Source organism: Protomyctophum parallelum (genome assembly GCF_964188405.1).
Source record: "Protomyctophum parallelum genome assembly, chromosome: 5".
NCBI classification, from domain to species: Eukaryota; Metazoa; Chordata; class Actinopteri; order Myctophiformes; family Myctophidae; genus Protomyctophum; species Protomyctophum parallelum.
Window position 1 is genome coordinate 33,335,781 of NC_139702.1, and position 14,462 is coordinate 33,350,242.

The 14,462-nt window shown below is 42.8% G+C and overlaps 1 protein-coding gene across 5 annotated transcripts in view; it reads left to right on the top strand.

Annotated features, from left to right (window-relative positions):
* Positions 1 to 6,355: 6,355 nt before the first annotated feature.
* The window catches only part of LOC310859536 (septin-9-like), a gene marked incomplete at its 5' end in the record, with an annotated part of 89,724 nt that continues 81,617 nt past the window's right edge, over positions 6,356 to 14,462 (top strand). The window contains one exon of one of the 5 annotated variants that reach the window (XM_083766122.1): positions 6,356 to 6,476. In XM_083766122.1, coding sequence (XP_083622248.1) covers positions 6,455 to 6,476 — 22 coding nt within the window. The other 4 variants (XM_083766124.1, XM_083766125.1, XM_083766123.1 and 1 more) reach the window with 4 other exon arrangements.

Genomic DNA, 14,462 nt, shown 5'->3' on the forward strand with positions numbered 1-14,462 from the left:
CGCACCCACAGCTGTAGTTGTATGATAAAGGGGGAGGGGTTAGGGGAGGGGCTGATAATGTGATGTCACTATATTACTGTTTATTTCATTGGCCTGTTTGACTGTCAAGGGTTCAGCCTCCAGGAAGAAACCCTAAATACAAAGTTAATACACCATTGCACATAAAAACGACTCCAGGGAATGAAGTACTGTCACCTCATAGACACATGTATGGAAAAATACAAAAATTGTGGCACTAGTTTGACAGGAAAGGGGGAGTGATGGGGGGGAAGACACGCAAAACAAAGGTCGTCGGGATCGAGTCTCGAACCAACGACACGCTGTCAGGCAGCCTGTAGGTGCCTGGACCGCTCGGCCGTCCTTGGCCAGGCAGCTCATACATTAACACTGTTGTGTTGTGCAGAATGTATAAAATGTGCAAAATGTATTTAAAAAAAAATAGCCGATCTACAAGCTCACAATGTGTCACATTGCGATGCATTGTGAGCTATTTTCAAATATTCCAAATATATAATGGCTGAACTGGTTAGTTTGTTTTTAACAATAATACAAATCTAAAAATGAACTAGTAAATCTTCATGTAATTTGTTGTGGAGTAAAAGTACAATATCTTCCTCAGATAGGTAGTAGAGTAGAAGTAAAGGTACAGTACTTGAGTAAATGTTACTTTCCACCATTGTACAGCACTGAAAAACAGAACAATAACAATTGTTTTAGTCATGATTGTAAATAATGTACAATATATTATGTACCTGTAGTTATACTCATACATGCTGCAGTGTGTGATCAAATGAGATCAAATGAGAAGGATGTGTACTGTATACTTTAAATAGCTAAAAGTGGCATGACGTTCGTATCCCCCCCCCCCCCCCCCCCCAAAGCCATGTGAAAGTAAAACTATTAGGGCCTGAGCTCCCCCACCCACCCCGTGCGTGCGTACTGTATGTGTGTAAATCATAGAATATTCTGTAAGATGTTCCTCCAGAGAAAGAGGAAGGGGAAATGGTCCTATCCCTTTTTCAACCCATGGTGTGTTTGCGTTTGTCTGTTTAGAAGTTCCTCAATTTACAATTTACCAGACACTCTAATATCCAGAGCAACTTATACACAGTGTGAGTTCGCAGTAAAGGGGCATCAAGATGGCAGAAGTGTGTGTGTGTGTGTGTGTGTGTGTGTGTGTGTGTGTGTGTGTGTGTGTCTGTGTGTGTGTGTGTGTGTGTGTGTGTGTGTGTGTGTGTGTGTGTGTGTGTGTGTGTGTGCAACTCTGACAAATACTGTTTTCTTTCACTTCAAAGGCACAGAACTTTGTCTTTGTTGAGATATAGATATATGAAATCATGGCCAATAGGCCATGAATCTCTGAATAATTTTTGCATATTGTGAATTTCGGCGAATATCTTTCATATTTTGTGAATTCATAACCTTAGATCCACAATCCCGCCATCCCTCCATATTTGGACAAGATGAATGTCATCAACATGAAACAGAAATATATAAGAAGCCACACCTTTATTAGACCCATGTGTTTTTGAGAGGCGCTGGTATATATATTATATATATATATATATATATATATTCAGTTGTCTATCTTACATGATCATGGTGTAAAAGATAATAACATAAGTTGACAAATTTATTCATGAAGAAGGATATAATTTTTTTATTGGATGATGTACGACGACAAGAGCGCCCCTCACTTCACAATGGTGTGATTTTTGTAATTGCATGTTCTGTCTGTCTGTCTTGATATACACTGTAGAATAGATATTCAGTAGTATATAGTCCTAATTACTTGCGTATGTCCCGTGGCAGCGTATGACGTAATGATTAATTTGTGCTTGATATGGCATTGGTGTCAGATTACATACATGCATACATAGGGGCATTACCTTTAATCCACCCGACACTGAAACATATCATTATTATGTCACCATTGAGAGCCAGTTATACCCTGGCATTGGTACATATCTTCATCACGCCATATGCTGTTACGGGACATACGCATCAAATGACCCAAGTAACCACAGTATACTGCTAATCAACTTACAAATTACATATACATATATACATTGAGGCATTTCCTTTAATCCACCCGACACTGAAACATATCTTTATTACGTCACCATTGAGAGCCAGTTATACCCTGGCATTGGTACATATCTTCATGACGTCATACGCAGCTACGGACATACGCATATTAATTACGTACCCAGTCAATGTTCTTTTTTTTTTTTCTATATTTTTTATCCCACGATTTTGTAACCCATTTTTCACCCCTGTGTCAATCATCTAATGTGATCCTGGGCTCTACACACCCTCCACCAACCTAGTCCCCATATATGGGGGACAAGGGGAGAGCAACGGTCTTGAACTCATGCTTCCTTCATGCCTGAGTGTCCAAGTTGCTCCTTTACACCTGACAGGGGGGAGTTTCCCTGGTTGGACGTAGCGCGTGGAAGGATAACGTTATTCCAACCAGTTCCTTTCCCCTCCATAGGCGCCCCGGCTGGCCAGGGGGAGGCAGTTTAGTGACCAGGATTACTGCATGTTTTTTGTGAGGGTACCTACCCTAGGGGACACGGGGAGAACATGCAAACTCCACACAGAAAGGCCCTTTCTCCAACCCCGCCTTCGGGTATGGGCACTGATGACGCGGAGGAGGAAACACACCGCCAGCACCCACAGCGTCCCGAGCGGGAATCGAACCCAGGACCTTCTAGCTGTGAGGCGACAGCACTACCAACTGTGCCACCGTGCCCCTTACCGAGTCAATGTTTAAAATGAATTACGATCATTTACAAGGTTCAAAAGGTTCAAGGTTCATTCAAGAGTTGTCAAATAAGGAATATTTTCTTTCAGTCTAACAGATAAACCCAAAGAAGATACTTAAATATAATAAAATCTAATATGAAGATGGCCTACAATAAGATACAGGACATTCAAATAGTGAAGTCTGACTGATCAGCCCATAGTGACAATCAAAGCATATGGGGTGGGTTATTCTAGGAGCGTGGCAACAATCATGGACATTCGTAAGGCATATAGTGTACCAGGAATGTCCCCATGAGGACTGCAAGGACAAGATTGTTGACCTTAAAGGTCATTACACACTGGCGAATTAGCGACGCGATGCGAATAAGCGATCTGAAAATGCAAAATATTGCATGTTGCAGTTCGCCTGCGAATCTCTGCAAAATACGACACCAGAGCGAACAAATAAAAGCGAATTCGCAATTTCGCACATTCGCACATTCGCCACTGATGTGGAAGCTTGCATGGACTTCAATTGGTTTTTTTTAAATGCGAATTATTCGCACGAATATATCGCGTCGCTAATTCGCCAGTGTGTAATGACCTTAAGAATGGAAATTACCGCTGTGAGAAATGTAGAAGATAATTTCCTGAGTTCGAATATAGACTCAATATAGCAGACTTTCGTGGCGAGAAATTGGTGTCATGCTCACAGGAAATAGTTGAAGTCCTCCTTGCACAACAGTACTTGCACGTTCTGCTTGCGCACTAGTGTGCAACAAGCAAGTAGGCACTCGACAGAGTGCAGTTCTAGTTATTTCTATGTTCCATTTGAAAAAGGCTCCATGGAAGTTAATAGTTGTATTTGACTGAAATGACCTTAGTGCTTACTATAAGGGCCAGCCACGGTGAGCTCTGCTTCTCTTGGCCTCCTCCTCTCCCGTCCTCCTCTTCCTCCCTCTTTGCCTATAGCCACCTGAACCCTAGCAACCCTATTTCAGCCGAAACAGCCTTTCTACAAGATCACAACGCACCGTGATGTGTTGCGAGATTGTAGATGATCATCTCATTTTGTGTTGAGCGAAAACGTGAGGAGGCCTAGTATAGTGCCCTTGGAAATCCGGATCAAGTAAGTATAGGGTTTAAGTGTTTAGACTTCAGAGAGATGGAGTTGGAGCAGGAGAGACTCCGGTGGTCAAGCTTGTTGTTGGACCTGTCTTCTCCTGCAGACGACTCCCCTCCTTCAGGTCCAAGTTATGACCACAGCGGCTGGGAGTCTACGTCGGCGCCGCTTTCTCTTTTTGGTGCTTTGGGGGAACATCACTCTGGAATGGGTCTGACAGGCCGAGGACTTGCAGCCCATGCCGGGAGACATCTCTCTCTCTTTCTCCCTCAGGGGACAGAAGAGCAGCCCAGTGTCACAGTCAGGGTCACACTCCGATTGTGTCAAGAGGACTCGACAGGACAATATCAGACTCCTACTGTCACAATTCTGCATGGGCATTTCCTAATCGAACATTCAGCAAAAATAGGCAAACATACATACAGTACATCTCACAACACATTGCAACATTTCTTTTTGCGGTTTACAGCCAGTACAGGAGTGGACGTAATGTAGCAGGTATCTATCTTCCATAGTGCACCAAGTCTCACCGACACACGCGTTCCACACCGCCACAGGGAGTGCAGTGCCTGGTGTCGAGTCCGTCGGATACACCGTTGTCCAGAACCAACACAAAATCCTCTGCCCGGGCGCTGTACCAGATCACCCTTATATCTCCATATATGGAGCTGGCCTGTTCTGACATCACTCTGACATCTGCATAGACTCCGTATTTGGGCATGCCTGTCAAAGAACTCCAACTGCATTTCCAACTTGCATCGTGATCGTTCCAAGTAGACCAGTGCCCAATGGGCACCGCTCTAGAGGCTCTGGACAGGGCCCCTGACCAGGCTCTGGACTGGGCCAACATTAGCCAATTGACCACACACCCCTAGATCTCCATATGTGGACCTGGCCTGTTCTGACATCACAATGATGTTCTGACATCTGCATAGACTCCACATTAATTTTGGGCATGCCTGATAAAGAACTCCATATATGGGCATAAAAGGGACACAGACATAATAACTGGGTGGGGCATGCATTTTCAACTTGCATCATTCCAAGTAGGCCAAGTAGTATTATTGAATGAAACTTGTGTTGAATTTATACTCATTTTATCAATTTATACTACTGTTGTACGGCAAAGTATAACTCAAGCTCAGGGCTCAGTCTTTCCAGGAAAGGCCACAATTCTTAACACATAGTTGGTCCATGTGCTGCAGAGGACAAAGGAAATGACTACTATTTCTGTTCAAAACTACTTTTTACTTTTGTCTTTTCTAAAGATGTGACCAAAAATGTGCCAAAATGTTTGATTAGCTGTGACTCTTAGAAGTTTAGGATGGCGCCTGAGCTCTTTCTTTTGTTTCATTGTACTAAGACGAAACCTCATAAAAGTTCATGAAAAATGTTCATAAAATACAGTTTTATAAAGCACATACTCAATAATTTTGTACAACATTAACTCAGCTTCAGACTGAAAATAACCACTACTATTCAAATGACGTTTTAGTTTCATATAATATGACCAAAATATTTTTTATTTACTGTGACTTATTTGTTTCAGTCCCAATATGTGTTTTTCTTTTTCTTTTTGTCTTTTCATAATCATAATTATAATAAGCTTCAGACCATGGAAATTACCACAACTATGCAAAATGACATTGTTAACCATAGTTCTATGAGATATGAACCAGAAATGATCCAAATGTTTGTTTCACCAACATGAAAAAGCATATCCAAATGTCAACAGTTTAATTAAGCATACATTGAATATGCTTCATGAAACATTTCAAAACGTTTCCATAATAAAATAATCTTCAGAAACCTTTTCTACATTTTTACTTCTGAACTTTCTTTTTAAGTTATCTAGTAAAATTGATGCAATTGATTGATGTCTTTCAGAGAGCAATTGTTTATTTCTGAATGTGATGTAGTGTTATAGTGTGGGCTGAAAGTGTCAATGGAAATGTAGAATGTACAGTAGGCTTATTTAAATCCAAATTAAATATTAAGTTTTAAGCAACAACGAGTTGAATCATGAAAAAAAACATGTGGTTTTGTGACTGCAGGCACAGCGTTTTATTTTGGTAGATTTCTTCTTTTTCTAGCTTTGAACGGTGTGATTACAATATTGACCTATAGAATCAAATGTAGTAATTGTGTTTTAATGAATGGGGTTTAGTTTAGGGATAAAGTTTGCTAGGATTCTGGAGGAGTGCTTGAGTTCCTGGTGAGTTCTAGTAACTGTTTATTTGTGTGTGTGTGTGTGTGTGTGCGTGTGCGTGTGTGAAAGAGGAACTCTAAAGTATAGCATCAGCAGTGGCACATGGCCGTGGTCTTAGACATCCTTCCCTTGTTTTGCTGTTTTGCTCACAGAATGAAGACATTCAAAGTCGAGAGATGAAGGCAGAAGCAATCGGGGAGAGACGCAGCAGACAAGCGAGAGAGAGAGGAAAAGGGAGGGGGGAGAGAGGGAGGGTTGAAAGAGGGGGGACATCAGGCTAAAGGGGAAGTCTCCAGAAAAAAAGGGAGGGAGAGAAGCTGAGTGGAGAAAAAGAGAGGTTACATGTGGCTATTTGAGGCAGTGATCAAGTTATGGAGCGAGACAGAATAGCCGGTAAGTTCTGTTCTGTTCATTGTTTCCTTATGCTCTTATACTTTAACAAATAAGAAGGAAAGAAACTTTTTCACTGGAAGGACGTTTTCTTTGCTTTGTGACATTGTGAGAGGAGAGGAAGTAAGTTCTTGCCACCGGCAGCAGCAACAGCAGCAGCAGTCTGAAGTCATCCTAGGTTCTGTTTGTTTTACTTGGTCAGTTGAGTTGGGGGCACCCCGTCTGTCTCCATGTCTGTCCGTCTCTCTCTCTATCTCTTCTTTCTTTATATCTGTCATGTCTCCCTGTTTCTGGACTGCTGATTCTGCACATCAGTCTCTACTGTACTGTACTGTACTGTACATCTCTGATTCCCTCACTATATTTTGCCCCCCAAAATCAACAACTTCTCTTTTTGGATGTTTTTTTGGAGTTCATGGACAGCCCTTGCTAAACCCAATTTTCACTGCATCCATTATATGTCTCTCTCTCTCTCTCTCTCTCTCTCTCTCTCTCTCTCTCTCTCTCATCCTGAATCTCATATGCTGTGGAACAATGAGTAAACGTCATGTGAAAATGTGTCAGATGTGAGTGCCCCGAATGAGGAAACACAGTAAGTACACTGTCAAGTAGCTGTATAGCTATTTAAACTCTAGCCTCGGATTTACAGACTGAGTCACGATTGACCCAGATCCTTGGGCTGTTAGCCTTAATTTGGAATGAATACATTTCTTCATTCCATCCTTATACAACTGGACCAAATACTTGGGTTTATTCAGATTAACAATGATTGACAGAGAAGTTCTTTTTTTTGAGGGGGTATGAGAGTGAGCGCTGAGCTCATACACCAGCTTATAGGATTTGGTCTCCATGGGCAGAGGAATGTTTACCATACGCCACGTTCTGTCTAACTGCATGTGCTGTCACTTGTATGTGCGCGTGTCTCTGTGTGTGCGTGCGTGCATGCTTTTCTGTCTCATAGGAGATATTTTAAACTTCATTCCACACCACTGTTACCCAAACAGTGGGTCGGCAGTGGACCCATTTGTGGGTCACAGACCAATTTCTGTGTCGCAACTAAAAATCCTCAAGATTTTTAATTAAAAATGAACACCTATCAAAGTATCAACAGACGTCATGCTCACTGTTCATTGGATTTAATACTTTAGGTTAATTTGAGCTGATCAAATGAAGCTTCTACTCTTGCCTGTATGTGTTGAATCTGGATTGACATGATAAGACTGTATCCTGGTGCGTTACACAGATTAGGACCAGACATCAAGCCTTTAATTAGCCTTTTTATTTCAGACTATAGGGGGGTTAATAAGCTCAGAGTGAGCCACACACTGCCTACAGATGTGCGGTGTAGTTATCTTTTGTACCACTTGATGGCAGTGTTGCAGTGTGGGTTTGTTTCAGCGTACCCACCATTTCACTGGGTTCTGTGAAAATTTCCATGTGGATGATTCATATTTAGCAGACAGGGGAATTTCTTATGGGAGGTGGAGGAATTTAGCAAAGTCTGACTTTGGTGGGGGTGAACAGAGAGCGGAGCCTTCTTTTTCCATTAAGAGAACCCTGATGTCATACGTCAGACCCCCCCTCCCCTTCCTACAACCCCGTACCCCCCTCCTTGTTTGAGGAAGTCCGGGTCTCACAACTACTTTCTGGTCTACACCCTGCTGCTGTCCTTAGCTTAGTTTGGACCGGTTGTCTTGGCAACCAGTGCTACACATCCCAATGGACTGTGTTTTGATAATGATAGGAGGGTGCTGCAGAGGCCTTGATGGTGCACGGTGCACACACAGTACAGCCTCAGTGTTGACCACATGTGAACCCTAGCGTGCCTTTTCTATTCTGGGCATGTCATAATAGGTGAATATTCACCGAACATTTATCAGAAAGCTCACAACTCGTGAGCTGCAAAGAGATTTGGTGTAGACTAGGGGAAGGCCAAGTACAGACCCCTGGGTGACCCCAGTAGGCTAAATATATGGTTTTGGTAGTTAAATTAACAGTGCAAAAAGTGTGTACTGTATGTGTCTGCATCGCATCAGTTTTATTTTGGTAATCAGTTCAACCTCCATTTTGGCTTCCAATGTTTCCCACTTTACAGCTCCAGCTCTCTCTTGGAGCCTGCTCAGTATTAAGATAATGTTCAATGTGACATGTCATCCATCATGGCTTCCACATATGGTCAGCACATTGACTTAAATAGGTAATAGATGCAGGGGGACACAACTTGAAGAATCTCCTCTCTATCTCATCATGAGGATTCTCATCATCTCATCATCATTCGCATCATCTCTCATCATCTCAATCTGCATATTAAATATGCAGATCTATTTACTCCCTTCCAGCTTGCTCTGAGCTCCCGATATTTGTGGGCCAACAAGCTATATTCAGCATGGAGAGGGCTCCACATTATGTTCCGAGCTCATTGTGTGTATGGGGATGGCGATATCTCGCCATCTGAACCGCACTCTGTTTTTGTATGCGAACCAAGTACTGACCACTTTTAAAAGTGCTGATGTATCACCTCATGGCACTGTGTGCCCACAGCTTGCCACGCTTACACACCCTCACGTGCACCGCACGCGTGCATGTGCATCTACATCCATGTGAACCCTTCGTGAAGGAAATCGAGGAAATCACCCAGCTCACAGTGTTCCATGAAAGAAGTGCACAGGATGTCCTGTATGAGTCAATGCACCACACTTCTCCTCCCACTGCCCTCCCTTTAGCCTACCTCACATTGTTTCTCATGTATCGGCTGTTATTATTTGTCCTGAATAATGATAAGAGGGCCCAGGACACGGAGGACAGGAAACTGATTGGGTCGTGCGTTTTGAGGGAAGCCCCGCCTCAGGGCGTAGTTCTGACAGGTACCATTATTCAACAGGAGGTAACCCAGGGGCAGGTCAAAGGTCACAACGTGGATATGGAGAGAGACACGACTCTTCGGCGGAAGAGCTTGGATGTTGATTCGTGGAAGCGCCGCATTATCTACTGTAGGTGTAGATGACAGACAATAATTACCACGGTCAAATCTGGTGTTACGACGTACTGTACTCCACTCGTGCGCATGTCATTCTACTGAAGCGTGTCGATGACGTCTTTATAGAAAACCCACTGAAAGAAGAGGCAGGGATGTATCTGTATCAGGCAGATGTCTAATACACTGTACAGTATGTGAGCCTGTGTTATTGTGACTCGTTATTCATAGTTCATAATTGTACTTGAATGAATGCATGTTTTGCTGTCCATCAACGCTGTGGCAGTTTGTTACAGTAGCTCATGTTCAGACTTGGTAATGTGCAGCACAGGCTATCGCATCATATAGCATAAGCATATGAGCATTTTTCTACTTTTCTTTAAATTATTAAGTTACCACCAGTACTGATTGACAAAACTCAGCCACTATAAACCTCTCTCTTATAATGGTACACATTTACTTAGAACTCAACAAATCACACCCATGTGAAGTGAGGGGTGCTCTATTATCTTACAACATCGATGACAAAACAAACACAGGCTCTGTTCATTGTTAATGGCATTTAATGTTTGTGTTGGTGACAAAACAAACTTTGTCCATTGTCAATGGCATTTTTAATGTTTGTCTAAGGAAAAACTTTTTTTTTTAAATAGAATAGATCATAGAAATTGATGCGTGACCAACAAATGGGTCCCGAGTCCCGAACCACTGTTTGGGAAACAGTGATTTAGATGAATGTCTAAACCCCTCCGTCTGAGTAACACTCATAGAATGCTGGCAGTAGTTATTGTTAAAGGCCTACTTCCTGCTGATGGTTGTGTTGATTTTCTGTTTGTTTAAAACTGACCAAAAGATCTGAAGTTACATTGGAATGAGGACTTTTCTGTCCTCACTTCTTATCCTCAAGTATTAGCTCTTGAGCCCCCAGGGGCCAATCACTTGTGGCGTCCTCATTTTTCTATCCTCAATAAATACATTGCTCAGCCAATAACATCATCGCTATGAGGTGCTCAGCCAATCAAAGCATCGCTATGGGGTACACACGCCCCAAAGCTGGGCATAGGAGGGGCTAGCACCCCTCAACAAGGATCTATGCAATGTACAATAGGTCTCCATGAGCTGCACATTAGCCTACTATAACCCTACAAAACCGAATAGCCCACAACCTGAATTATGGGAATTCATCGTTCTCTCCAGGGAAAGTGAGTTGTACTTGTAACCACATCATCTAAGATGTGGTTACACACACACACACACACACACACACACACACACACACACACACACACACACACACACACACACACACACACACACACACACACACACAACAGGCATAAACAGGGCACATGCTGTAAACCCAGCTCCACCAACCTGCATTGTTTTTGTTAAGGCGGTTTCATCCATGTCCATATTCAGACCTTCAAACACTGTTTCTTGTGCTATTTTGGTGTGGCGATGGTCTCAGTTGTGCAAACCATCACACAAACACACAAGCACATGTACAGTATGCACACACAGCCACGCATGCACACACAAACACAGACATCATGCAAACATACTCACTCACTCACTCAGACAACCAAACCAGATGTTGTTTCAGAGGTCTGTCTTCTCTTGCTCAGCTGTGTGCTTCGGAGAGCCAGCCCAGAGTGTGCATCCATGTTTAGATAAATACATGCTGGCCAGGGGGAGGTGTGTGTTTGACACACTGTGTGTTCTGGTTTAATTGAGGACTGCAGAGGTTGTGTGGCATATGGTTTTACAGTACAGTGCAGCCCACTAGGATCTGTATGGGCTTGGCCATATATGGCACACTGTGCTATATATATGACCACAGATGTACTGTATATGTAAGCACATGTGTGTGTAAGCACTCACACACACATTATTGCACATTCATGCACAAATGCATGCTCACTCACATTAAGCACACACTCTGCTTACTGTATCAAGGTGCACTGCTCACTGCGCACACATGCACACACACACACACACACACACACACACACACACACACACACACACACACACACACACACACACACACACACACACACACACACACCACCCACACGCCCATATCCAGCTGTCAGGATGTATGAGCCACATTATGTGCATTCTTGTGAGGTTGACTAGCGCGGGCCTCAACCAAACAACAGATACTGTACACAGGCCACTTAAAGAACCATACCGGTACTGCCATATTTAGCCCACCGCGTCGCCGACTATGACTCGCGGTTTACTTGACATCACGGCCAACCATTTTCCAAAGTAGGCTATACACAGTTTGTTCAATCTAAAAGTTAGCCATTGCATAGGGCATAGGCTACCATCCATTTATGGTATGACAATTGACTCGGGGGGATTAGATTAGGTATTAGTTTCTGATAGGTAATCCAAATCAATGGATTGTTGGAAATTCAACATTCTCTCCAGGGAAAGTGAGTTGTGACCACAGTATAATCATCTACGTTTTATTTCTCCTATTTCTTAAGGTTACAGTTGCATTTGAATGTATTTTAACCTGCGCATTAATTTGAAAAGTTTGTCCCTGAAGGCTGGCAGTGACAGGGATCGCAGAACATAGGGAAAGCACAGGTCAAGTTACTTATTTAAGAAGAAAAAGTTCCTCATACATGATACACAAATATATATTTACTGTCCATAAACATGTGGCTACACACGTGCACACATGCAAGGGCACACATACTCTTTTGGTTTCCAGACTCTGTTTCTTATCCAGAGACACCTTGCAGTCAGTTAAATTAAGTTACCAGGCGACACCATAAACACAATGTTGTGCTGTATCACCATCGACCTCTCGGGTGTTAAGGTTAGGTGACACCAGATGGACTTGGCATGGTATTAGTACCCTTTAGAAAGGACCTTTTATTTCAAATACGGTTTTACCCTTTGCTTACACCCTATAAAAATACCAGGCTCTAGCATTGTGCCTTGTTGCCTCCAGAGATGAAACGCATATCTAAGTGAATGATTGTATCCGGTGGGCAAAAACATCCCAATTGACCATATTTCCATGGAAATGTCAACTTCCTTTGGTCCTCGCTTTGGGATAGAGTTGCCCTTGAATTCTATAGCAAGGACTAACAGGAATTCAATAATTGTATTTCATAACCTTAATTATTTGTGGGGAAATTGTAGCACTGACCCCAGATCAGGGGCAGCTCGTTGTAGTGTTGTAGATAGATCGTGTCTTATTCCAAACAGGATTCTGTGATTGTGGAAAAGCCACTCACTTATCGCCAACTACTACGATAGCATCGCTATTGCTCTGTTGCAGTTGAGTGCTTGTGGAAAATACACAGATAAGAGGCAAGAGCCATTATAAAAACGTCCCACCGGCCACCGGGAGACGCCGGTGGGATTGCTTGTGCTGTATAAACATTATGAAAAGTCTGATGTTTCTCACTTTATCAACACCTTTCAACAGCGTTTTACTGTCACTCAAAGAAATGGCTGCTCAATTAGCTAGAGCAGTTCCAAGGACATGTGTGTAACCATACCCAATATTACATCAAAAGCTAGCTTGTCATCAAGCTGCACTCCAGTGGAAGACTATTAGCTTTCCCTGTCAGAGGGTTCCACCGCTCAGAGCTTCCTGGTAACACAGGGGACAAGTTGTCACATGACTCACTGTCTTGCCCCCTGAGGGTCCTGTCATACACCTAATGTTATTTTTCCATGGTTTTCTAGCACAGGAAAACTGGCTACCAGAGAAATGACTGCCACTGATTCCGATTCTGCAAATGTCTTTGTCTAAACCGTTTTGGTTGCTATGTCAGTGGTTCTCAAACCTTTTCATGTCAAGGATCCCCTGCTATATGAGCTTGTATACTCCATGTGTTATTTTTGAATTGCCGAAGTATAAAATGACACGGATGCTTTCATGGTTTTAATGTGGCGATTAGATCGTGCCATAGAGGTTGTAGAAATTGTTTACTTGAGAGACTACAGAGACAGGGTCTTTGATTAAGTGAGGTCTCATGCTGGCTGTGACAGCCAAGAACAGCACACCATAAGTGGGGATCAGCTCATGTTAGCTTTGAGAGGAATGAGTCTGAAGGCCACTGCAGGGTTTTTCAAGTCTGCTGTGGCCGTAACGAGGGAGCTTGTCTGATTGCAGGTTAACTTGCGAGTGAGTGACTGCAGTGTGACATTTCTTCCACACCGGCTGTCAGACAGAGTCAGACACTTTGAAGAAATCAGATCCGAGAGCCACTTCTTTGGTGGAAATAAGGTCCACAGCCCTTGTATGAAAGGAGCGTGTGTGTGTGTGTGTGTGTGTGTGTGTGTGTGCGTGTGTGTGTGTTGCTTACATGCATGCGTGTGCCTTGCCTAGGGGAGGGGAGGAGGTGGGAGTTCTAGCCATTCACTCTCTCTGAAGTTGGACTGTTGTGATGTAGAGAGTAGAGAAGGAAGTCCAAAAATTAGCAGTTGCTCCTTAACTTCAATTAAGAGATTTGTCAGTTTGAGCTTACATTTTTCCCCCTCGTTGATTCTAATTTGGAATTCAATGAGAAGAGCCTAATTGCATGTTAAAAGGCAAAAAGATAATTGTCAGCCTTTGTAAAAAAAAGATGTCTGATTCTGGTGTCAATCCACACTTGGAGGGAATTATTTCCGATTTTGAAGGTTTGTGTTTCTGATTTCTGTTCCTTGATATCTTATTATTATTTTTGTTGTTGTTGTTTTAATTGTTGTTCTGATTATATGTGTATTCTATACATATCTGATATTAGCTGCATGTTAGTTTCATGAATTGATATTGAATCATCACTTGTGTGTGTGTGTGTGTGTGTGTGTGTGTGTGTGTGTGTGTGTGTGTGTGTGTGTGTGCTTATGTTATGTTATGTTAGCCCAGTCCTCGCTAACTCATAGTCTGCTATTGATTATATCCCAGTCCAGTCAATAGAAACACACATAATGCTAGTGCTACTCCACCACAGGAAAGCCCTCAGCTGAAGGCATTAAGAGGGAGACTGTGGCAACAC